Genomic DNA, 24,965 nt, shown 5'->3' with positions numbered 1-24,965 from the left:
CAAACAAAAAGGTTTTTTGATTTTAAGTTATTAAAAAAATATGATCTCCAAATACTACCTATTCAACACTGGATCCTTTCCCCATGGGCACAAAGTGGGGTATTTCATACATATTTTTACACAAATTTCATAAAAATTGCATTTTTTGCTACAAGACCGTATTTATTTTACATCATAGCACAACAGCCAGGTTTATGTCAGAGAAAATTAGTGTTCACCTCTGTGAAGAGGAGCAGATGTTTCCCTGTGACGATCACCAAACCACTTTTTCAAGTATCTGTTGCTTTTTTTTTTTTTTTTTTTACAGTATGTAAACATGTATTAACATTTCTTTTTCCCTCAACAAAAATCAGAGTATTCTCAAACGTACAGTGACTTACAGGCGTATTCTTACAGCTTGGAACTTTTTCACGTTTATTCACAGTATAACTACAAATTTTAATGTATTCTATTAGGACAGATTGAAGGGACTGTAAACGGACAGACGGATAACTTGTCGTTACTTACACAACATTCAGTACAAAGAAACTACACCTAGGAAACTCTGTGATATGTGATTGTTTTATTTAAAAAAATACAGGGTAACTTCTCTGAGAACAGCAAACTGCAACACCAGTGGGAAGGGTTTGGTTTCTTTATCAGTGCAGCCCAGGGATTGGGTAACAACAAAACAGATGTTTTGTATCTTGGTTGTTTTATCAGCCTTGACATGAGTTATGACCACTGGAGGGAACCTGACAAAGAACAGAGAGGCGAGGAAAGAGATTTGAGCAATGTGACGGTGATCTCGTTGACGTCTGCTCCATGGTTTTCTGAGTGTTGGTAAAGGAGTGAGTACCTCATTTGTTATGCTTCTTGTAGATGGAAAGATACTCTTGCACATCGTCAGGGGAGCCCAAGACGACAGGGACTCTCTGGTGGATGTTGGTGGGCTGGATGTCCAGAACGTTCTCTGACCCGGTAGTGGCCTTCCCTCCTGCCTGCTCCATGATGAAGGCCATGGGGTTGCATTCATACAGCAGCCTCAGCTGAACAAAAAAGACGAGACAATTGGCTTTGCTTGGGTTTTTAATCAATTTAACAAGGACTACCTGAAGAAGATGATTTTTGCTTTCAGAATCTCTGCTTCCTCACCTTGCCCTTTGGACTCTTGTCGTTAGCAGGGTATAGGAAGATCCCGCCGTACACCAGCGTTCGGTGAACATCTGCCACCATTGAGCCAATATATCTGCTGCCGTACGGTGCAGAACCGTCCTGGTTACAAGATTCACAGAGTTCAAACTTTGTATCTGTTACAAATATAAATACATCTCATCGGTTTATGATTACCAGAGTCTCATTGGGTGTGCTGTGCTTGCATTGGCTTTACCTCGGGGTGTTTCTTCTTGTGAAGATACTCCGTCACGTCCGGATAGAAATCCTGTGCATACCCTTCGTTCAAACTGTAGATTTTACCCTTCTTCTTGATTTTCACGTCTCGATCTACCAAAATAAACTCGCCGATTGCCTGAAGAGAAGCGTCGTTAAAAAAAACAACATTTTAGTGTTGGGTGCAGTCGTCCAATCTTCGTCTAAGCTGGAGGAAGTCGAGGAACAGCAAAGAGGCAGTTAGATCTCAGGTCTTACGGGGTCCAGCATGAAGCCGTTCACGCCCTGCCCAGTGGAGATGACCATCATGGTGGCGCTGCCGTACAAGGCGTAACCAGCTGCTACGATGTTTCTGCCGGGCTGTAGGGCATCCTGCTCACATGGCTCGCCAGCTGTGGTCTGTGGAAAATGGGGGGTAATTTTCGGAAAATGGCGCTGAGACGTGGGAAAACCAATACGACTTAATGAACACGTATGTTGTTCTGGACATTTCGGCAAATCTAGGCTTTTGTTTCATTTTCCGTGGCAAATTTCAAAGGCTGACGGGATGTAAAACCATTACAATTTCAAATTAGACAAAGTCAAGCCTCATTCCTATAGTATAAACTGAAGGTTCTGTCAACCTTGTCCGTAAAATCGCCATAGTTATGTTGCTAAAGCCATGGAGCATGTACTTCATTTAATTCTGTGTTTTAATTACCTGTTAAGTCAAAACATGGATCTGTCAAACAACACATCAAACCCAAATTAATCAAGTTTCAGAGTCAAAAATCAGTGCAATTAGCTAAGTAACGTGCTCCATGAAACTGTTAGTTAGCACTACAAAGTAATAACAATGTATTTATCTGCATTTTGTGCTCTTAGAATATTTATAATTGTTAATCAGGACCATAAACAGACATAAGTGTTAGAAGAGCATGTAAACCCTTATATGAAAGTAAACCGCATAGTGAACAAGGAAAAAAGAACGTAAAATCTGTTTAAATGACCATTTGTTTTTCTTTCCATCCAGCTTCAGTTGTTTTTTCTTTTTTATTTGACTCATAAACTCTGCAAGGCAACAAGTGGGTCACTACTGTTAATGAAATGACTTTATAGCACAGGGCTATAAAGTCCTAAACTGTATTTTGTAACATTCCTATAACACCATCTACTCCCAAGAAATAGCAATATTCTACAATATGCTATTTATGAATAATGAAATCCATGTTATATGTAGGTAAAAAGACAGATCAATATCAACAATGCATTCGTTATTTTTTTCTTATTTACATATGGTTTTCATTTCCTTTTACATATAAAAATCGGAGAAGCGTTACATGCATTTGTTTTCTCTTCCCTTTACTTTAATAGCCCTTAAAAATCCAGTGCAAGCAATTGCCTTAAGAAGTCACCAAATTAGAAAGCAGTCTATTAGTGTTCACAAATGCTCTCCATCAAATCAGAACAGTAACATTTATACCGAGATAAAATTGCACACAGCTGCACTGCTAACTTACAAGATGACGTTTACAGGCAATTAACGGCCACTGATTTGATCAAGACGTGCCAGAGTAAGAGAGGTTGAATATAATAAACGCACGGCACAATTTTTTAGTTGCAAAAAAAATATTTCAAAATGAATAAGCAATATAATTTTTCTTTCACCTCACAGTTATGCACCAGCTTGTGTTGACTTGTCAGGTAAAAAATGCCAATGATCCTCACTGATGTGTGGGGTTGTAATATTTACTGTACGTCAATGGTTTTATAGTTCTTTGGGAAAGAATACCAGCAACAGCTGAACCGTTTACCTTATTCTACCACAAGGAGGTGCTACAAGACCAACATTGAACAGTATGTGGAACAGTCCATGTGTTCCGCTGTGTGCGAGCATCAATTGCTGTTTTTAGATGCAAGCGTGTCTAAAACATGTCTTTAAAAAAGGCCCACAACTGCATTTTCTTGCATCTTTTTGCAAACAATAATGACATAATATATTTCCATGTATTTCTAATTAAACAGTCATTGACCTTTTTGTAGATGGCAAAGATTGTCCCAATGGAGACAAGACAGTCGATGTTGGAAGATCCATCCAGTGGGTCAAAGCAGACGATGTACTTTCCCTTTATAAAGACAGGAAAAACTGTTATCATTATTAAGAGGAGGTCAACGAAATCTTCTGACAAACATAACTACACGCATACTCTCTTATCTGGCTCCACTATGATGGCTTTCTCGTCTTCCTCTGAGACCAGGACGCAGGAGGTGAAGGATGACTTGATCATGTTGATCACCAGGTCGTTGGACAGGACGTCCAGCTTCTTCACCTGGTCGCCCGTCACGTTGGTGCTTCCAGCGATCCCATATCTGCACATGGAGAAAAGAGGAGTTATCTTTACAGCAAACGCTGAATTTTTACATCAATAAATCAAATATTGATTGTGATGTAATGATGGAAACAAAGCAAAACACAACAAAATATTTTGCAGTAATGAGTTAGGATAATCCATTATGTCCTCAACCTCTGAACTCAGTGGTTGTGTACGGCGTGTTTAGAGTTTGAACTTGTCCCCTGATCAAAGGTAAACTGCATGCTGACTTTCATGTTGACCCTCCTATCAGAGAAAACTAAAACAATGTATAAATATGCTCTCATATTGACTAAAACCGGTTCATTGGACACATAACTGCAATTAAAATCGCAAAAATGTAAGAGTTTACAAGAAATGAATGCACATTTTAGCAATACTTTATTGCTTTGAATAAAATACTGAGTGCTACTCACAGGTTAGCAAGCCCAGCCTTCCTGACTGCAGAGGAAATAGCTTTGACAGCGGTGCAGATGGAGTTCAGCAGGGTTGTCAGTTCTCCCGTTCCTTGGGCCTTCCTGCCTTGCTCCAGAACAAACCTGGTGAGGGTCACCACGTTGGTGTCGAAAGCTCCTCTATCGGACATTCTGCTGGCTGGCTGGCCTGTGGGGACTGCGACCTAATGCTCAAAGGGGCCGAGGAAAGAGTGTGTCCAGCGTTAAAAGTGGACTCTAGAGCAAAGATAGGAGATGTTGGAGGGGCGTGCAGCTCTTCCAGCCAATCACAAGTGACATGTCTAACAGGTAGAGGTTGATTTCATCAACACTGTGATTGTGTCTGAAAGAGCAAAGTCCAAAGGTAGTGGACGTGTTTTTTTAAAGCAGCTCTTGTAGATATTGAACAGTTAAAAGAGTGTTTTGCCAATAAAGCACACATTTAGATTCAAACTAAATAAGTTGATATACGTTTTGACAGTAACTGAATGTATACCAACAGGCATCCCAAAGTCAGCACTTTTTTCAATCAGCCTTGCAAAACTGCTTAATGTTGCTTTTCACAGCATGATCCCGAAAAAGTCTAAAGTTCGAGGTGCATTTGGGAAAGAATGGTTTCTCGGTGTGCAGATTATCGGCTTACTGAACCATCTATTTGCAATGAATAGATAAAATGGAGCAAGGATAAGTCATTTGCATAGATCATAAGGTTATTTGGGTATAGGTCTCATCACAAAACAGGCGAGGAATCTGCTTTGAACTTAAGACGACCCCAGAAATGCTACCATGAGATAATGAATGACTGGTCTTTACACGATCTGGTTGAAAGTGAATTTGTAGAAGGGATTTTAATAAACTTAACAAGCAAGATAAATGTAGAAATCAATCTTTAAAAAAAATAAGAATTAAGCAGGACAAATTTTAAAGCAGGTAAAATTTGCAAATTGGAAAAAAAATCCCACAAAAAACGCCATACTGAAATGCTAAAAACAAAAGAAAACCAAAAAAGAGTATTTCCAAAACCTGTCCACACGATGTCGCTGTTCATTGTGGAATGTAACTGTGCTACACATGAATAAATGGGGTAAAAATAAATAAATAAATAATATTTAAATAATATAGTATATGCTACTATAATTATTATTATTATTGCTGTTGTTGTTTATTTATTTGTTTACTCCAGGCCCCTTCAGTAAATTTGAATAACAATGAAAAGTCCTTTGAGTTTAGTTATTCAATTCACAAAAGGAAACACACCTCATATATTAATTACAGACACACTGATGCGTTCAAACTATTAACTTTTTTTAAAAAAATCATTTTCTTACAGCTAATAAAAACACATTTGTCTATTTTCACACAAATGAAAATTGCGCCTTGATTAAAAATATGCTTAATACCTGCTTAATAATTGTTATCTTCCAAGGTGCTCTTAATCTGACAAACGAGCTTCATCAACGATTTATTTTCTAATCAGACTAGAAGATTAACATAGAATTGGATTTTATTTTTGGGAATTTTAATTTTCCCCATCGTACAGATGACCATATCGTCTCACAACAGAGCTATAAAGATAATACATGCTTTGTAATCAAAGATGAGAACAGAACTGATGAATATTTCACTACGACCATCGCTCATCACATGAAATGCTTCCCTGCCTGCAGCGCCTTGTCGTCTGCGCAGGCGCAGTGACGGACCTATCCGCTTGGGGAGAAAACTTTGTTAAGGTGAGGGTTAGTGGGCAAAAACATAGGTGAAAAGACGAAATGTGACAACGTAGGGGTGGCCTCTGCACACTGACGCCGCTGTTTGACTTTCCTTGGGTACTGAGTTATTTAAAAACTAGAGTTTTATGGTCTGCTTCACACTAATGAGCCGCGAGCTTCCATTCTGTGCTCCTGCTGCCACGCAGGTGAGTTTTAAAGGTACCAAACTTCACTGAGAACTCAAATTTTAAGTGGTTGTCCTTCCGTGGTTTAAACTTGGTGTGTTTGCCATAACTTAACCATGGTAGTAGTTTGTAATGGCCACAAGGCATCAGGTTTAGGCAGCATTCATCCCTTACAACCTTACGAGAGAGAGGGTTTATTATACTTTCAAACCTTATTGTTAGACTTCTGCCTTCACTGACTGAAGTGAAGGCTCCTTCAAAAAGTTTCTCAACTAGCAGAGAAAAAAATACTACTCTGAAGAGTTTGTTTTTTTGACACACTGACATGTATCTAAAAAAGTTGATCATAACAGCTTAATGGTTATAAATATTGCATGTGAACATTGTTTAAAATTTGAATGGTCATCACAGGCAGGATATGATTTTAAAGCTAAGTATAACATTTTGATTCACAGTTCTCACTTCTGCGCATGCTCTTGAATATGAAGAATATATTTGGGACATTTAATCCTTCTAGCATTTCTGCAGAAAACCTGACCCAAAAGAGACAAGAGATATTCAAGCTATATGATTGTGCTTCCTTTAGTTTTTACAAAACTCTCTGAGCAAGTTTTTCTAGCTGACAAGTATTTCTGAAGGGAAATTTTAAATAATAGAAACACAGACTTGCATGCAAAAGAAATGACAAATGAAAGGAAATACAAACCTAGTTACCCGACCATAAAGGCTGGTTCTGTCAGTATTTGCCTTTTTTTTATGCTGGCTAACATTTATGTGCCACACCTCTCACCCAATGAACCCTATGCCCACTTATTATTACTATTAATTAATTCACATTAGTTCCCTGTTTTACATTTTTAGAAATGCTGCTATATTCCCTGCAGTCTTTGACTAAGTATTTAACGAAAGCAAGAATATACATGAAGGGGAGACATCCTTTAGTCCTCTAAATACTGAGAACAGCAGCTGCTTACTGATGAGAAATTGATATGGAAGTTGTGCCATGAGTCTTAGCCTATTCCTCAGAGGAGTTTTGCAGAATTAGCTATCATGTAGCCTAGCCAGGTATTGCATTACCTCTATGCAAGCATTGTACAGTCAGCCGCTTTTGAACCTGGGCTTGGAGAGAGAAAGTGGACACAAAAGTGAGGCAGTGAGAGAAAGGACTAATAACTGTGATGTAAAGCAAAGTGTGTGTACCGTTTCTTTCTTTGTACAGTATTTACATGCAGATGTTGGATTGGACGTAAACGGACATTATGGCTCAAAACAATTATATCCTGAGAAATGTGCCAGGTAACTATTGATTTTCTATTATTGAAGTGTTACAGTTCTTAATCATTTCTGAATGATTTGTACATGTCTATGTGTTTCATAGGTGTTCAGGTATTACATTACAGATTTGTATTCTGAGCTTACAAGAATTTGAAATCTTCTGGTTTAAGGCAACAATTGCAAATTAAACACAAATGCAATAAGTTGCAAATGTATTGTTTCAAGTAGTTGCTCTACTTTTTGTTTACTCACTGTCTAAAATAATTGGGGGATGTCTGTGGCTTAAAAACTTGCCAAGACAGAGAATGGCTGGGCATTTAGAGGGAGAGTTTTTGCAGTAATTATAGAGTGGATTCAGTCTATGAAAAGAGACATAGCATTTTGGAAAGGGATGGCTGCTCAAAACAGCGCCTGTGTGAGCGGATAGTCTTCCTGTGTCCCTCCTCTGGTGGGATAGGCTAAAGGAGACTATGGTCAAAAGCAGTTCATGTTGGAAGTAGGCTTTTGACTTGCGTAGCAATGTCCATAGAGGAGCACATCGTGCTGAGGTAAGGACAAAGCTGTATTTTTGTTTTGTAATGTGTAGTTTTTAGTAAATTTGGAACCAAATACAAAACATTTTATGTATGTACTGTTTACTTAGATGTTTATCCCATAAACTTGTGTTCCTTCAGTTTTATTTGTTTTTAGAAATGTATTTACACGTTTCTGAAAAGTAAAGCTCGACTCTTGGCCCAACAGGTCAAAAGAGCAAAGACTGTATTCCTGAATACCAGGGAACTGAATCCCATTATCCGTTGGACTTGGGTGGCATCCAAAACATTATCACTATGAAGCGCCTAAGCCTTAAAAGAAGGCCCAGAGGGGTTCTCAACGATGTGGAAAAGACACAGAGTGGTTCTTCAAGTGGCAAGGTGCATTCTGCCGAGTCCCTGTCATTGCCTGGCAACGATGGCACGAGATTACTGGGCATGTCTTCTTCGGCCAAAGGTCGACCTCCGTTACCTCCGCCACATAGTTCCTTACTGGATGACAGACGTTCCAAGGGTGGAGGTCCGGGCAACTCTCAGCGACACGCAGAACCAAAACCTCAACAAACTGAGAGAAACGCAGCTTCACAAATACCAAGCCCTGGCGTAGAACAGACAGTCTTGGAGACTCATAAAAACATAAGCCAATCTCCACCTCAACCCCTTCCCCGTCGCCGACTAGCTAGTTTTGGAGGCATAAGCCCTTCTGGGTCACACTCACCCTTCACAGGCCTGGGTGCATATAATCAGAACAACAATGGCAACAAGCCTGATGATGACATGAGTGCCCACCTTACCTCATCCCTCGGAAGTAGAGGCAGCACCGGGTGCCTGACGTTGAGCCCACAGAGTTCTGGCAGAAATACTCCAGTTACAAGCCTTGGGTCTATGCACCTACAACATGTCCGTGATCAGATGGTGGTAGCTCTAAAAAAGCTAAAGGAGTTGGAGGAGCAGGTGAAAATCATTCCTATTCTTCAAGTCAAAATATCTGTCCTTCAGGAAGAAAAGAGGCAGCTGGTCTCTCAGCTGAGTGACAGCAAGAGTTTAAACGACATGACCTGGAAAACATGTCTTGGAGAAGATGGGATTGACTTTGAGAATAAACGGCACACTGAAACAGAGTCCGAAGGCACCAATGAAAAGGTTTATACTGACTTTAGAGAGTTCAGGGAACTCACTGAAGAGATGCAGGCTTTGGAAAGAACCATCAAAGGAGGACATATGCTTTCATGGCAAGAAAAAGGGCATAGTCTATTGCACAAAAATACTACTAACTCTAATGGCATTAAAACTGACATTGATACGAAAATGGCTTCATCTAAAACCTCAAAAGAAAACAAATCTGTGCACACAGACCAAGTAGAAACCAGATCCATTGCAACAGAAGTGACTGAAGTCAGTCTTGGAATTCACACAAAACATGAAGCAGAGCTTGAAGCCCAGCAACTACTAAATGCTGCCTTAAAGGAGAGGATTTCCCAGTTAGAAACCGAGTTAAGAGAATCAGCTCTTCAGACAGAGTTGACCCGTCTAAAGCTGGAACTTCAGGCAGCAGGAGCCAGGAACCGTGTTGACAAGACCTGCTTTGCTAAGCCGCACACTGCAAGTGTAGGCACAACAGCAAGACCGTTCACTCAAAGTCAGGGAGTTGGCAATCACAAAGAGTTTCAAGATGCCAGCACCGGTGAAGCAACAGAAACAAAAACTGTGGGGGTATCTTGCAAGCCTAAAATGACGGATATTTGTACAGGCCTGGATGTTCCCATGAGCCACTGGGAGATTAGGGAGAGAGTGGAGACCAGTGAAAAAGCCGTTGGGATACAAGTTTCCACAAGCACAGTGGGAGTTGGGACAGACATAAAGATATCTGATGCCGAAAGCAACACAGAGCTACCACTAGAAAAGCTAGTGTTTCAGAAAGAAAAAGTGAAGTGTCATTCTGTGGCTTGTGGGGCCTACTCTGTTGACTTGACTATTTGCAAGTCAAAGGAAATGATTTCCCAAGGTATTACCACAGATTCAATCAGAAGAGTCGATCAGGGAATACTGGCATCGCCCCAAACGGCTTCCCAGCGTACCAATACAGTATCCAGTTCAGTGTCTCGCTTCACCAACACCAGTCAAACCTTCAGCAATGACTCCAGCACAAACACACTTCTCAGCAAGCATGACAAGCACACCAACACCAGCCACACATTCACTCGGACCATATCAGTTGGCAATGGGGTTGGAGGAATTATTTGCACAACGGAAACCCGCACAGTTGGTGTAAATACAGCAAATTCAGAGTGTTATTCAAAACTACCACCAGACACAGTGAACAAGGCAACCCGAGACTGTGGTGTTGGGTTAACAAACATTTATGAGAATTTCCTTGTGGGACTAAAAACACGCAACATGGCCTCCGGACCATCTCACATTCCTGACCCTATCAAGACAAGGAGCATAGGTGTAGGCGACGGTAGGATACGGGATTTTTCTACGTCATCTTGCGCACCTAAGCCAAAGTTCCAGCAGTCTTCACAATTTCAGTGGGATCACAAACTGAACCATTACATAGAGAAGATGCACAGGCTCTTAAAGGAGAATGGAGACCTTCTCACAGGGGACCAAAGTGACCATTACCCCAGCTCCAAACCACTGAGCAATTTCAAAAGTATGACAGAAGGAGAGGCAGTTATACATCGATTCACCTCTCATCCAACAGGTAAAACGATAGAGGCTCCAATTTATTGCTTAACATATTTCTTTTATGTATGTAGTATGTGTTGGTAATTGTTCTGGTACATATTAAAAAAAACAACTCTCAAGAGCGTACACACTTTTGTTAAAAGTTCACTTGACACTTTTTGATTTATGTCACCATTCAGTCTTCTTTCGTTGGAGTTTATCAGCCTGCCACAGCTTAACTTGGTTATGTCTTTTATTATTTATTTTTTTAACCCCTCCAGGGGGTCTTTTTGTGGGCTCTAGAGTCCCTTTTTCATGAAGTAGGCTGACAGGAAAGGGGAAAGACATACGGTAAATGTCGCCGGGTCCGGGAGTCGAACCCGCGACAGTCGTGTCGAGGACTTGAGGCCTTCAAATGTGGGTCGCACTAACCCCTACGCCACCACGGCACGCCCAACTTGGTTATGTCTTTCTAATCTACTTTAGAAAGGTTTTGTTGCGAGGACAACTCTTATCCACAGATTATCTTCGAATGATCCTGTAAGAGTTCTCAGATTTAGTTCTGAATTTTGGCCATTTGAAAACCTTTATTCTCTTGCGATGAAGCTATTCTCTTGCTTCGGATTCATCGAGAAACTTGATTATGCTGATCATTGCCATATTTTTTTTTACTTTGTGTATCATCAAAAATATTATGCACAGAGCTGAAAACCCGTAACAGAACAAAAAGTACAAATTTTTCCCTGTTCAAACCACAACACGTCATCCCACCAGGTATTAAAAGATTTTATAGGCTGGGTGTTTTCTGTGGAAGAAAATGCTGCTGTTTTCCTTCTGTAATTTCAATCTTATTGTGGAGAAAACAGAAGATTACATGATGAACAAAATCAATACTCATTGGAAAATGTCACTGCTGCTGTCAGACTTCCTGACCAGTTTCCATCTGGTGTTTTCAGCAATTCTGGATAAAACATTGTGGTCCTAGCTTTTTCCCAGTATTGAGGAATATCTTTACATCACTATATAGTACAAGGCCGAATAACTTTATGCCCTTCTTCTGACTGATGCCTTTGTAGGAATTTATTAGATTTTTTTGTAAAATCCTACAAGGACAGGTAAGCTGCATTTCATGTGCATTAGATTCACTGTAATTTATTGCATTACTATTTTGTCCTGTTCCATGTTTACTTGTGTTCTGGCATTTGCTTCTTTTTTTTTACGTCATTTCTTTTTCATTTCTATTCTGTCCTTCTAAATTGCCTTACATGTACAGCAATGTGGGACACTTATGTTTTGAAATATCCTTACAAATAAATTTCACTCTGAGATGTAAGATCCAGAAGACAAAATACTGAAATTACATTAAAATGTATTTCGAGAAGGTACTATTTTAATTGTGTGCACACTTATAGAACCAGATTATTGCACATTTGTTTTATGTTATTTGTCCCTCCTAGCAACTCTTTGTCTGTTGTGTCACCTTATGTTTTTAAGTTCCATCCATCCATCCATTTTCTGTTCACCCTTGTCCCTAATGGGGTCGGGAGGGTTGCTGGTGCCTATCTCCAGCTACGTTCCGGGCGAGAGGCGGGGTACACCCCGGACAGGTCGCCAGTCTGTCGCAGGGCAACACAGAGACATACAGGACAAACAACCATGCACACACACACTCACACCTAGGGAGAATTTAGAGAAACCAATTGACCTTACAGTCATGTTTTTGGACTGTGGGAGGAAGCCGGAGTACCCGGAGAGAACCCACGCATGCACAGGGAGAACATGCAAACTCCATGCAGAAAGACCCCGGCCGGGAACCGAACCCAGGACCTTCTTGCTGCAAGGCAACAGTGCTACCAACTGCGCCACTGTGCAGCCCTGTTTTTAAGTTACTTATCATAATCTTATTTTTTTACATCTGGAATTTGACAGGGGTGCGTACACTTTTGAGTAAAAACCCTAATATGTAAAATGCATTGTTTATCAGTCGTGTCACTTTGATGCTAATCTTTCCTCTTGTTTTCTCTACTGTAACACAGATTTGCTTTCCCCATCTCAGCCTTTAAATGTCTCCAAAGAACACTCAGAAGTCTCCCAACAAGATGGTAATGCATCAGAGGTGAAGAAAATGATAAAAATGTTAGAGCAACAAGCAGCCTCCGCAGTTCAAGGCAAGCAGAGTTCTTTCTGTTTACGTATATCCTACACTGTGTCCCAGGTTTATCTTCTTTAGAAACTCTCTCAATGTCCAATGCTAATGAGTCAGGCTTAAAGATTTTTCACAGTGCAGTATAAAGCTGTTTAAACATCCGGGAATGTGGCTCCCTTTGGTTTGGCCTGTGGCATGCACTTGCAATGTTTGGAATGATATTTGGTTTTGGAATCCGTCATGTCCCACATAGCAGTTTGTGGCTTTGGATCTAAAATTAAAAGGGCTTCGTAGGAGGAACTGGTGTCTGGAAATGCTTTCTCTCTTTTCTTGACGTGGAAGAATTTTAGCGATTACATGACACCGAGACTGACTGAGTTTGTTTTGTAATGCATGATTATTAGAAGTGTAGACCTAAACAAAATCTCAGAAGATCCAGATCAATAAAGCACATACCTATGAGAATTTAGCAGCTTTTGACACATTGCATCTATAGATTTCAATGGACCTTATGAGGGGATTTATGTGGTAGACCTTCACAACGTATGGAAGGAAAACAAAAAACCAGTTTTCAAATTATTTTCCATACAACAATCTAAGGAGTGTCACATTCATATACTGTACGTTAAATCTCCATTAGTGTGATATGCTTTAAAAAATCTGGTTCATCCAAATGGGTTCAATGCTCAGGCTTTGAACGTCTCATAGAGCATTTTTCAATCCATCATTGGTCATTCACCTAAACAGACATCTACAGAAGATTTCTGCCAAGTTCTAATTGTAGTTTCAATATAATCCACGTAGCAGGTAAAATAAACATGTGGAACAATGTGCTCTTCTCAAATGAAACCCAAAAATGAACTTTTTGGCTTACCTTAAAAAAAAAAATCCCATCTGTGTGAGAAAACTAAGTATACACCCCGAACACACCGTCGCTCTGGTCATTAATGTTAGTAGCAGCGTCATGCTGATGCACCACATCCAATCTTACTGAATCTGAACTGTTTAGGCGAAAAATTCAGACTCTACTGGTGCAAAGCTGACCAAAATTGCAGCCAAAAATGTGGCTGATGCATGCCACATTTTTAGATTCAGATTTTTATTTGAAAAAATGGTTTAAAATGTATCATTTTTTGTTTTTGTTGTTTGTTTTTGGTCAATCATATACATCTCTTATAAATAGTGAGTTAGAGGTTATCGACAAAAAATGGAAAGAGATGAAATACTTTACAAGGAGCTGCAAATGACGAATGAAATACAAACCTTGCTGTGATATTTGATAATAAACCTACAACAAACATGTCAAAGATGTTCTTTTTTGGTTTTAGACCGCCTATATTAAAAGAGAAAATGTACAGCATATGTTGTGGTACACGATTTTCTCTCACCGTCTAAATAAAGTGAAGTGTTCATTAGGGCTGTTGTAAACAAATATTTTAGTAATCGAGTAATCTATCGATTATTCTTACGATTAATCGAGTAATCGGATTAAAAAAGATAAAGTAGTACAATGGTAAATCTAACATAACAGCAGTATTTCTACCGCATATCAACATCAGTCCAATTTTTCACAGCTGAGCTTCCCTAACAGTTACCTTTCCGTAGTTTAGCAAATTAACTCATAACAATAATAGCTCACAAAGATCTGAAATTATATTCAATTCAATAATAAAGAGGCAGGCTCACAAATACGCTTATAAAAAATGTCTATTCATCTTCAGTCAGTTTAATAGAGGAACTCTCACCTTGCCCAAACATTTACAGCTTCTGTGTTTATGTTAGCGATGGGATTTGACAACTTTGTTCGTCACACACAGAAACTCATCTACCAGCTACGTGCCGCCACGATGATTTCCGCCACCCATTTGTTGAGACCGGGACGATATGAAATGTATTTTTCTGGTTCTTAGATGTTAATCATCTAATGCACAGCCGCCTGCAGTGTTCAGTCTATCCGCTTACCTGGATAAATACACCTGCAGCTCTTCCCCGCTGTTCGCTCTGAATCGCCACCAGGCAGCAGCTCCGGGAGGAGAAAAGCTGCCATACTCCAGGCATCGCGGCAGTCATTTTAAGGATGTTTATTGGTACCCCGAAAAACGACAAAAGATCCAGACATTATCATCAATCAATAAAATCCTCCCAGGCTGAACTTGAAAACTGGACGTTATGCCGCTAACACTTAGCTTTCGTCAACAACTCAGGCGGAAGTGAGAGCTCCCCGCAACGCAAATAATAACCCGGCCGGAACACGATGCGCTAAATAAGAAAACATAAATTAACAAAGCTTCGAGGCAGATAAATTTTCCCCAAGGAATTTTAATAATCGAGGTACTCGAATCATTCGAGGAATCGTTTCAGCCCTAGTGTTCATTCACATTTTGGTGGTCTCAGTCAGGTAAAGCAGCTGACTCATGTTTAGAAAATAAAATTCTCTTATTCTGCCGCACAAAGCACAGTATGACACATATTACATTACATAAGAGAGATGTAAACTAACATTATTTAAAATGTTTGCACTTTACCAACAGACAGGCTTAAGGCAAGCTGTTATTTTTTTCTTGGATGAAACCTTTTGGGGAGTTTGAATGGAGATAAACTGCCTTTGTATGTGAGCAATGGACGTTCATGAATGCAGTTAAATCCTAAGAGTGAAGGCCTGTGTTTTTACTTCCAGACAGGTCAGCTAATGCCTCTAACCCATGGTCTGCCATGAAGAAACAGGGTGCTGACCAGTGCCACAGCAGCAACAGGAAAAGCATGAAATTTATGAAGGTGTCTGCAGGGTAAGTTTTTAACTTCCAGGAAGGTTTTACAGCTGGAGCCCTCAAACGGGGGTGATGAATTAATTCAGTCTTAGGTGTACTTTAACTTTTACGCATCACCTTGGTTCGATAGATTGGAGCCGACATCCGCTTCCGAGCACGAGGAAAGAGAAGGGAGAGGAAGCGACACCTTTGGAAAGGTTTCCCAAGATGGATGGCAAGCAAAAAAAGGAAAAGATGGCTCCAACAAAGGATCAAAAGGCAGTTTGAAATTGTCTAGACAACACAGGTAATGGAGAAAGTATCTGTGTGAGTTTTAGGGTGTTACAAACTTTCTACAGCAACAACAACATAAAACAGCATCAGCTTGATTTTCATGTGAAATGTTCTTCTGACCAAAACCAACTTTGCTATTTTTCAGATGCAATCTAAGTGAAAGGATGTTTTCTGCGTGCCAAGATTTAAAGATGCACCTGAGCGAGAACCCGGCCACGTCCAGCAGAGAACTGGTATGTTGTTCAAGAGGAGAGATTCATCAGCACGTCTGAAGTTTTTCTCAAATGCATCTTTTCATCTCATCTTTCCACATCCATCAGTTCTTTTGGCCTCTTGTCTGGTTTGTCTCAGTCGCATGCCAACCAAATGTCACTTTTTGATCCAAAATCTGGTTTGCTCTGCGAAACAAATCCTGAAAGTGTTCAGACATATGTTGGTTATTTTTCTAAGTCTTCCTCTTTCCTCCCTTGCAGCAGGATTGCCTGCGCTCGCTCCAGCAAGAGTGGTTCTCCGTTTCCAGCCAGAAGTCGGCCGCTCCTGACACAGTAGGGGAGTACTTGTCTGCGTTCCGGATGATTTCACCCTCAGTGTTGCAACACATAGTCAACATGGCTGATGGCAATGGAAACACAGCGCTACACTACAGCGTGTCTCACTCCAACTTTGATGTGGTCAAGAAATTGCTTGATGCAGGTACATAAATGTTTCCTTTAAAAGCTAACCTTAGCAATGAATCCATATTTTCACTACATGGCTGAACGTTTACAGGCGTATTATAGTATATGTGAATTTCAACCATCTTAATCCTCCTTTTCAGTACAAAGCTACTCTGATATGTACTAATTCTTATACGTTTTACTTCATAACTTGGATAATTTGGATAGCAAAAACTTTGTTTACAACTGAAGTGTATAGAAAATGAATTGCTTTTTTTATCTTAAATTGTGGCATGTCTCTGTGCTTATTTTCCTTTGCTTTGATAACTGCAAAAATTAAATCCAGTGCGGTCAATTGATCATTCAAAGCGCCGCTCAATATACCAAGGAAACGGCCTAGTTAGAGTCCAGACCCAAATCAAGTTCAACATCTGTGGTATAAACCAATAATCGCTGTTCACAAACACTCTCCGTCTAATCTGTCATAATCTCAGGAGACATGCAGCTGTAATGGTGATCAACATTTTTTTCCTTTTAAGTATTATATCAGGGGGACTGAATGCATAGCCGTGCCAAACTTTTCAGTTTTTTGCGAATCGTGTTTCTGCCATTTCACAAATATGTAGAACTTTGTGTTTGCCTGTCATGAAATAGAAAAAATGCACAAATACGTGGAAGGTTAATGTTCTAATGTGACAAAATATGAGAGAGTTGAGGTGGTATTAATAATTCTGCAAGTTGCTGTGTAGAAGTTGCACTCCGGACTCCAAATCCTGTTTTTCCATGAAATTTATGTCCCATTTCATAAGCAATTTCTTAACTTCTGCATAGAGTGGTATAAATCGTCTTCTATTTTTGCCCTGATTGACTTTTTGACTGACTTGCTAAGAAACTCAAAGGCCATACAGCTCAAGGCGAGGCCATTCAGGGCCTCTGCAATGTAAGTGGAAGTGGAAGAGATTTACAACCTTGCTGCTGCAGGTTGCAAAAGCCAATCAATTTGAGACAAGCAAGTGCGGAGCATAAATATATTAAGAACTAATTATTTTTCAATGTCACATGCAGGCATCAATTATGCTCCTATAATTATATAATTATTATGTTTCTTGGAAAAGGCTGCCAGTGAAATATCAACCGTCCGTCACTGGCAAACGTCCAGACCTTCACGAAATGCGAGAAGCTGGGATGTGTCAAAGTCGTTTGATGCTTCATATTATCAACTTATCTTTAGCAAACTGTTTTGTCACACTGCAGCCGCGTTGTTGTTGTTGTTTTGTTTAGCTTTTCTGCTGTGTCTATAAATTATTGCTTGTAGTAGATGTTATGAAAACAGTTATACATACATACACCGCCAAAACCCCACAAAATCTCACAATGTGTTTCTGGTCTAGTTTCTACTGCAAACATCTTAGTATCCTTAAAATGGAACATAACTAACTTGTAACTTTTCAGCAAGATACGGGAGCTTGTTTTAAAGCGGTAATTCCTTAATATCACAATAATGAAAAGGCACCGGCAGATAATTTCACTTGTAACAAGGGGGAAACGTTTTGTTATAAGTGAAATAATCTGCCAGTGTAACAGCATATTACCGTCTACTTAGATTTCACACTTTTTCTTGCTGCATTTTGAAACTTGATTGAGTCAAAGTATTGTAGCATATTTATGTTGCTGTTTACTTTAACTTTAAAAAAATAAATACAAATGTTCTCACCACAGAGGTGTGCAACGTGAATCAGCAGAACGCAGCGGGTTACACTCCCGTGATGCTGGCTGCGCTTGCCGCCGTGGAGCGTCCTGACGACATGAGGGTGGTGGAGCAGCTCTTCTCTAAGGGAGACGTCAACGCCAAGGCCATCCAGGTCGGCTCCGGACTAATTCAAAGAGTCTGATAAAGATTTAGAAAAACTATCAAATGTGCTTTATTTTGGGGGTTGAGGGGATGTTAATTAATTATTGTTTAATTACATTATAAAAAATTTAAAAGAAGAAACACTGAATATTTTTTAGATTGTATGTCTTGTCCCCGCATCTACATTTTATTGACACTGTTTACTAGAATTTGTCTTTTAAAGTTGCTTTATTGCAATCCTTTCAGTTTTTTTTTTAGCCTTTCACTTAGCAGCAAAATTATCTGTAGTCAAAATTAGTTTACTCTTCTAAAGAAGCTTTAGTTACTCACTGTTTAGATATATATGAAAGTATTCATAGGAAAAAAAACGGTGTGTTTAATTGGAATTTTGTGGAACAGATCCAACACAAAGTAATTTTACAGATTAAATTCTAATCATTCATTTTAGCCTCTCTAACTTAAATAACTGAACTTTAACTCCCCTTAAATAAAATCCAGTGCGACCAAATGCCCTCAGAGTTCAGCTCAATATTAAAAGGCCATTTCTCTACATTCACTGCCATCATAAACACAACTCTGTGAGTGGGGCCCCTCTCTCTGCAGGCCGGTCAGACGGCTCTCATGCTAGCTGTGAGCCACGGCAGGCTGGACATGGTTCGGGCTCTCCTGGCGCAGGGGGCAGAGGTCAACATCCAGGACGACGAGGGCTCCACGGCGCTGATGTGCGCCAGCGAGCACGGCCACGCCGACATCGTCAAACTGCTGCTGGCGCAGCCCGACTGCGATGCGACCCTGACTGACAGCGTGAGTCATTTCCTCCAACAGTTGCTGTCAGCACTCTGGCTTCACGCTGAGAAGAAGAAGGTTCCCACAAATCCTGTTAAAGTGACGTAAATGTGACGGAATTCTACTGATTTGGGTTTTTTTTTTTTTTTGTTAGGCAAAATTTTGACAACTTTGTATGTTAAAACATTATAACTTGAGTTTTTCTCTGGCCCAACAGGATGACAGCTCGGCCCTGTCCGTTGCTTTAGAAGCTGGTCACAACAACATTGCCGTCCTGCTTTACGCCCACGCCAACTTCTCCCGATGCACAGCGGTAAGCCGAGATGTTAACAAATGTACTCAAAACTAAACAGCAGGGAAACACGACCCAAATCCACTTTTTGTGCCCAAATGCAATCCCCATTTGAAATCTTTTCACCCCCGCTTCCATACATGGTGCTAATTCTGATACGCATCCAATATTTTTCAAGGCGTCTGCAATCTGAGCAGTCATGTCGTATTTTATCTGGCTTTTGTGTCACCGACGTGCGTCATCATTTTGCACCAGAAGAAACCAGACGCAGTAAATCTCACAATGGCCGAAAAATTATGATTATGAACTTATGAAAGAAGTCAGTGTCACATCACAATCCCACCGCTCTTAGCTCCGACTACATCCAGACAGACGTCCCTACAGAAACGGCAGTCGGCCCTCCCCAAAAGGCCGTCGCTATTAGTCGTGCTTTCTTTTTATTAGCTTCCTTCAGGTTGTTGTGATCTTGTGACAACACTGTCGGCCCTCATTTCTGAATAAATTTTAAAATCCATAAACGGCTCCATCCATCATTAATGCCGTAAACAATGCGCCGCTGTGTGATGTCAGCGTGGATGCGGGTCGCTTTGGGGACAGAAACCTGCTGTGTGTGGTTAATGTGTGAGCTCATCTGTTTTTTCTCAACATAATTTGCTTGCATTTGTGGATCATGTCTACAGGGAGCAGCTCGACACAGCGGCAGGTTTTCCTCGTCCTCAGGAGGATGGAGCATCTTTGAAACCTGAAGGGATTTTCATAATTTTTACTCTTAAAGCCCTAGCAACAAACCAACAGTGTTTTGTTTTTTTTAAATCTATTGGCACATTGATATATATATTTTTTGACTGTGGATATTTGCACTACTTATCAGCATGGCAACATAGTTAACAATTTGTCACAATAGATTAGATCAGTTTCAATTAATATGATTAAGTATTTGTATTTTCTTTTTAGAAAATATTATTTTAACATAATGCAACTTTTATTGGATGGCATGAAATTATTTAAAGCATTTGTTATCACATACTAAAATTAGCATCTTTTCCTATTCTCATATTATTTAAACATGATACCAGAGCCACATGATTATAAATTATACATTTGTTGTTGTTGTTGTTTAAAATGTAATTTTGTGTTTCATTTGTTATATTATTAAATCTATAACATGAATTTTGGAAAGCAGAAGGTTGTGCTTTTGTTCTGTTTTTGTTTTGAAAATGTGGCTGCAGGAACGGATGAGCCGTCTCCTTGTTCTTTTTTCTTGCATAATTAATTATGTTCGATTTCTGCAGCTTATTAATGTCTCAAGTTTTTCTTTTTGTCTCACTAAACCATCTACTTTTATTTTGTTTGTTTGTTTGACATGGTTCCTAGCACGTTGTTTTTAGTGGAATGTTGTGTGACGGACCACCACAAAGGAACAGGGAGGTAAAAATCCCCCAATGTTCAAAGATTGGGTGGAACATCAACTTTTAAGTCATGCCAAAAGTTACTAATGGAATTTAAATCTGGACTTTGACTAGGCCATTTAAACATGTGCTCTGAGTATTCCACCACTTTGTAGCTTTTTTTGTGTGTTGACTTTGACAAACTTCCTTATCTCTTCTGAATGAAATTATCCCAACAGCTTGATGTTACTAACCCTTTTTTTTTTTTTTTTTGCCAGGAGGGACGGTGTTTTCAGGGCGGTAAGGTTATGAACACTTTTGGGAACTGCACTGTAAATTCTGCCAGGCCATTTTAAACACAGACTGTGTGAGACCTTCAGCAGGTGATCCCACGACTCCCAACAGTTATCGTCCCAGACGCCATGTTCACACACTTCTCACCTCCTAATCTCTCCATTCCCACAATCCCGCCCACGGATAGCGGGAATTGTCCTTTTGGACTTATTCACGCCTCGGTCTTTTTTAGTCTCCTTGAGAGCTTTTACAGACAATTTCATAAGGTTGATGCAACGGGGCGTTTTCATTTTTCCAACCTCCTCGGAGAACAGCTCTGCCTGACTGGGTTTGAGACCTGACACTGCGAATCCCAGCACAGAGAGCTGATCAAAATACTCCAGTCACTATCAATGCTTGTGTGACACCTTGTTAAAACTGAATTTTACATTTCAGTAACTTCTGCATCATTCATGATTATTTTTTGGGAGGGGGAGCACAAGCTGTACCCTAGAGTTCTTTGTATTTTAATGAGTGTCCCACATTAGATGCAGTATTTATACGTGTGACTATTGGTGAATAAATATGAGTCAGAATAATCATGGAAGGACTTGCGTCCATGCGCTAAACGGCGTCTTTCTTCATCAATGCACTGAGCTTCTGTCCGGACACTAAAAAAAAAAAATTAAAAATTAAAAATATTAAAAACAAAGAAAAATATCAATAAAAAGTGTGAAATCCTGCCAGCATGCCGGTGTCTCCCCCTCCTCCTCCTCTTCCCCATTCCTGAGAGACGTCTCCGACTGAGAGCAAGCCGCCTGACTCATTTCCCAGCAACAGCAGTAAAACACAATGATATACAAGGTCCAATAACAAAAAACTGCAGTTGCCATGGCAACGGCCGTTTTGAGCAAGTGGGTCTCGAGCGTCAATCTGAGACGAATACCTCTCGTTGGCTGAGGTCAGCCCATCCGCTCGTGTGACTTTTCGTCTAAAGTTGAAAGCGTATCTGATATGTATTAATTAAAGATAATTTTAAAAATTAAAAACTGCTCTCACTATTTTAATAAATAATGCAAGTCATGTTAAGCTGACATGCCAGGAATAAAAACAACAAAAAAAATTCTAATTTCATGCCAGTAATGCAAATGAATCCCTTCATGCTCTTGACGGGCGGAGGGGAGAAAACGCAGCATCTGAATACGGACTACATTCAGAGATGTGCTGCACGATTATGACATGAAGTCTGATTCGTTTTATCTTATATTTCAGGCCTGGGAGCCATGCAGTCCGTCTTTACACTCACAGTTCACCAGTTTATCATCTTTTGTAAAGCGCTTCTCTGTCTCATGTCGGCCTGTTTGCAAACACACCGCATACTGTACAGGACAGAGATATTAAGAAAATGTAACAAATGAGCTATCTAGTGTGGTTATCCTGTTATAAAACTGAAGGTCAAAAGTGTTTCAGTGGTAAAAAAAAAAATAAAATCTTGTTTTGAATGAGTCAGAATTTGCTAGACTTTGGTGGTCATTAAATAATTGATTAGAGAAAGCAGCTAAAAGGTTTTTAAATCATTTGATTTGGGCAACATGCTTAGATTTGGAGGAGCTGTTACCAGGGTAAATAAGAGTAAACACTACATACCTTAGTAGTGTAAGTACGCTTCCCTAGCAAAAAGTCAATTTCAACTTTTGCTAGAAAAGTTCTTACGTTTAGCTCGGTTCTGTCTGCATGTCATGTTTATGCTGATTCTGGCTTTTAAGTTTCCTACATTATGAATTTAAATTAAACTTTCTAGCAACAGGAAATCCACAAAACATATCAAAAGGTTTATTTGGGGGCGTGACGTGGTGGCGTAGGGGATAGCGCAACCCACGCTTGGAGGCCTTGGGTCCTCGACACGGCCGTCAAGGGTTAGATTCCCGGACCCGGCGATGTTTGCCGCATGTCTTCCCCCCCTTTTTCTCCCCTTTAACTGCCGGCCAGCTTTCATATAGGGGACACTAGAGCCCACAAAAAAAAAAGAAATGGTTTATATAAAGCAAATTAGGCTGATGGATGTATAGACTTAATCTTCAAGCAATGTTATTTGTTTGTTTTTTTAAAACTCTCCTAACGTCATGCATATTACTATTAGCAAATAGTATGTCCTAAGTATGATTCTAAGCCCTTTTTTCTATTCATCTTTTCATAACTGTTGAGAGCGTTTTGCATGTTTCAACTTTTACAGCTCTGAGGTTGAAAGTCCTCCTTATCGTCACCCTGATCCTGAGACTCTTCCACAGATTCTCGATCATAGAGTCGGGGTTCTGACTGATCTCCTAGAAAATATATTTCTACAAGTCAAAAGCAATATTTGCTGTATGTATAAAGGCATCTTTTTCAGCATGTTATCATCGATTACTTACAAAACATTAAATAAATAAAAACTCATTGCTCTTGTAACTATAACAATAACAAAGAGATGCAACAAAAGCTTGCAAAGCACCGAGGTGGTTGGGGACTCAAATACAGGCATGACGCTGGCAGAATCATGGTAAGAAGGGAGCTCAACAAGGGACCAAATAGAGTTTTGCAAAATTGGAAACAACGAGGAGCACCGAGAGAGGTTTTCCACAGAGCGCGACGGGCCAAGCGGCAGGTAGACAGCAGCAGAATCTGACTTTGACGGAAGAGATCTGAGGTGTGTAAGAACCGGAGAAGGAGAGTGCTGGAACAAGGAGCAGGTGATTTATTAAGTGATGTTCAGCCGCGGGGAGAGAACATAAAATGGAGCTACTGACGGGAACCAGGCTGGAAATGAGAGAAGAAGAAAAAAATATCCAATTGGAATCGAACACAGAGTGAATAAATAAACTCGGCACAACACAGGAATCCACAGAAAGTACAGACCTAACAAAATCAAAACAGGCCCAAGTAGAGCAAGGTGTAGTCTTCAGTTGACTACACCTTGACTTCAGTTGACTACACCTTGCTCTACTGGTTTTGTTGTTTTGGTCGCAGCGTGCAGACGTCTTTAACTTAAATAGACCTTAATTGGGTAGTTTTGTGTAAACAGCTTGACCTGCCGCCTTAAAAAGTAGAAGCAGATCAGATCAATAATGCTGCTTTCACTTGCCAATCAGTAATAAGATAACTTCAGCGGTACAAGCAGGAGTCTCAAACTGCAGTCCTGCAACTTCAGTTCAGTCCCCCTATATCTAATGGCTGGATTTCCTCTTCACTGGGCAATAAGATTTTACAGAGTCCTGCTAAAAGAAAAGTATGTGATTTCTTGGTGAACTGTTAACTTCAGTGAATCAGTAGTAGTAGAAGCAAGATAAGAATTAAAACAGGGTTAAGCATAATTTATTTTGTTGTAGTAGAAGATAATGTGTGCATTAAGTATATCGATTTAGTCTTTAGTAGGTTTAGGAATCAAAGTCTAAAGTTGTTCCAAGTTCACAAAACTCTACAACATGTCTGCCTCTAAATATCTTTAAAAAAAAAACAACAACAAGAATTAGTAAAGATTTTGCAGGGGCCTAGTCAATGTCCAAGTGTTAATCTAGGTTAAGATACTGGGTGCAGGGCCTTAAACGGGATCATGCTTGTGCTTGAAAACCCTTCAGTGTCGCCAAATGAAAACAATTCCGCAAAGAAGAGTGGGTCAACATTCCACCACAGTGACGCAAAGGCGCAAAACTATTTATGGCGATTGCTTTTTGGCAGCTTCTACAAGCTTTAAAATGCCTTTTTGTTGTTGCTATTGTTGTTGTTCTTCCACAACATAAGATGTTCTCCACTAAAGCACTTTGATCAAACAACAGAAACTCACAAAAGAGAATCTACATGCCAGATGACTATAAATAGTCTTATCTGTCTGATTTGAAATACGTTTATGTCAATAACAGGAGTTAAAGTCACTGTGGAAATCAACTTTTCCCCCTCTTTCCTGTCGTGTGAGCCGGAACGTTTTGCACAACATGCTGGAAGGCGAAAAAAAGAAGAAAGAAAAAAACCC

The 24,965-nt window shown here is 39.9% G+C and overlaps 2 protein-coding genes across 4 annotated transcripts; one reads left to right on the top strand and one right to left on the bottom strand.

The window, feature by feature from the left end:
* Positions 1–283: 283 nt before the first annotated feature.
* On the bottom strand, positions 284–4,379 carry fbp1b (fructose-1,6-bisphosphatase 1b). Its single transcript, XM_028024537.1, has 8 exons — positions 4,136–4,379; positions 3,555–3,717; positions 3,381–3,473; positions 1,627–1,767; positions 1,370–1,507; positions 1,135–1,254; positions 839–1,028; positions 284–734 (listed from the first exon to the last, which is right to left on the bottom strand). The coding sequence occupies exons 1-7, from the start codon at positions 4,303–4,305 to the stop codon at positions 840–842; spliced, it is 1,014 nt and encodes a 337-aa protein (XP_027880338.1). The 5' UTR covers positions 4,306–4,379; the 3' UTR covers positions 284–734; position 839.
* Positions 4,380–7,762: 3,383 nt separating this feature from the next.
* Positions 7,763–21,558, top strand: LOC114149462 (KN motif and ankyrin repeat domain-containing protein 1-like). Of its 3 annotated transcripts, none has more exons than XR_003596508.1 (11): positions 7,763–7,870; positions 8,064–10,562; positions 12,562–12,693; positions 15,349–15,457; positions 15,570–15,725; positions 15,858–15,945; positions 16,186–16,405; positions 18,088–18,230; positions 18,824–19,110; positions 19,224–19,319; positions 19,979–21,558. XR_003596508.1 is itself a non-coding variant. In XM_028025349.1 (11 exons), the coding sequence occupies exons 2-11, from the start codon at positions 8,153–8,155 to the stop codon at positions 20,042–20,044; spliced, it is 3,618 nt and encodes a 1,205-aa protein (XP_027881150.1). In that variant the 5' UTR covers positions 7,763–7,870; positions 8,064–8,152; the 3' UTR covers positions 20,045–21,558. The 3 variants fall into 3 exon arrangements, 2 of the variants coding, with proteins under 2 accessions (XP_027881150.1, XP_027881149.1); XM_028025349.1 differs by having other exon boundaries at positions 16,189–16,405; positions 18,824–19,024; XM_028025348.1 differs by having other exon boundaries at positions 18,824–19,024.
* Positions 21,559–24,965: the final 3,407 nt, after the last annotated feature.

The sequence above is a fragment of the Xiphophorus couchianus genome, chromosome 8 (assembly GCF_001444195.1).
Source record: "Xiphophorus couchianus chromosome 8, X_couchianus-1.0, whole genome shotgun sequence".
Classification (NCBI taxonomy): Eukaryota; Metazoa; Chordata; class Actinopteri; order Cyprinodontiformes; family Poeciliidae; genus Xiphophorus; species Xiphophorus couchianus.
The sequence above is the reverse complement of the archived record's forward strand: the minus strand, read 5'-3'. Positions and strand labels throughout refer to the sequence as shown.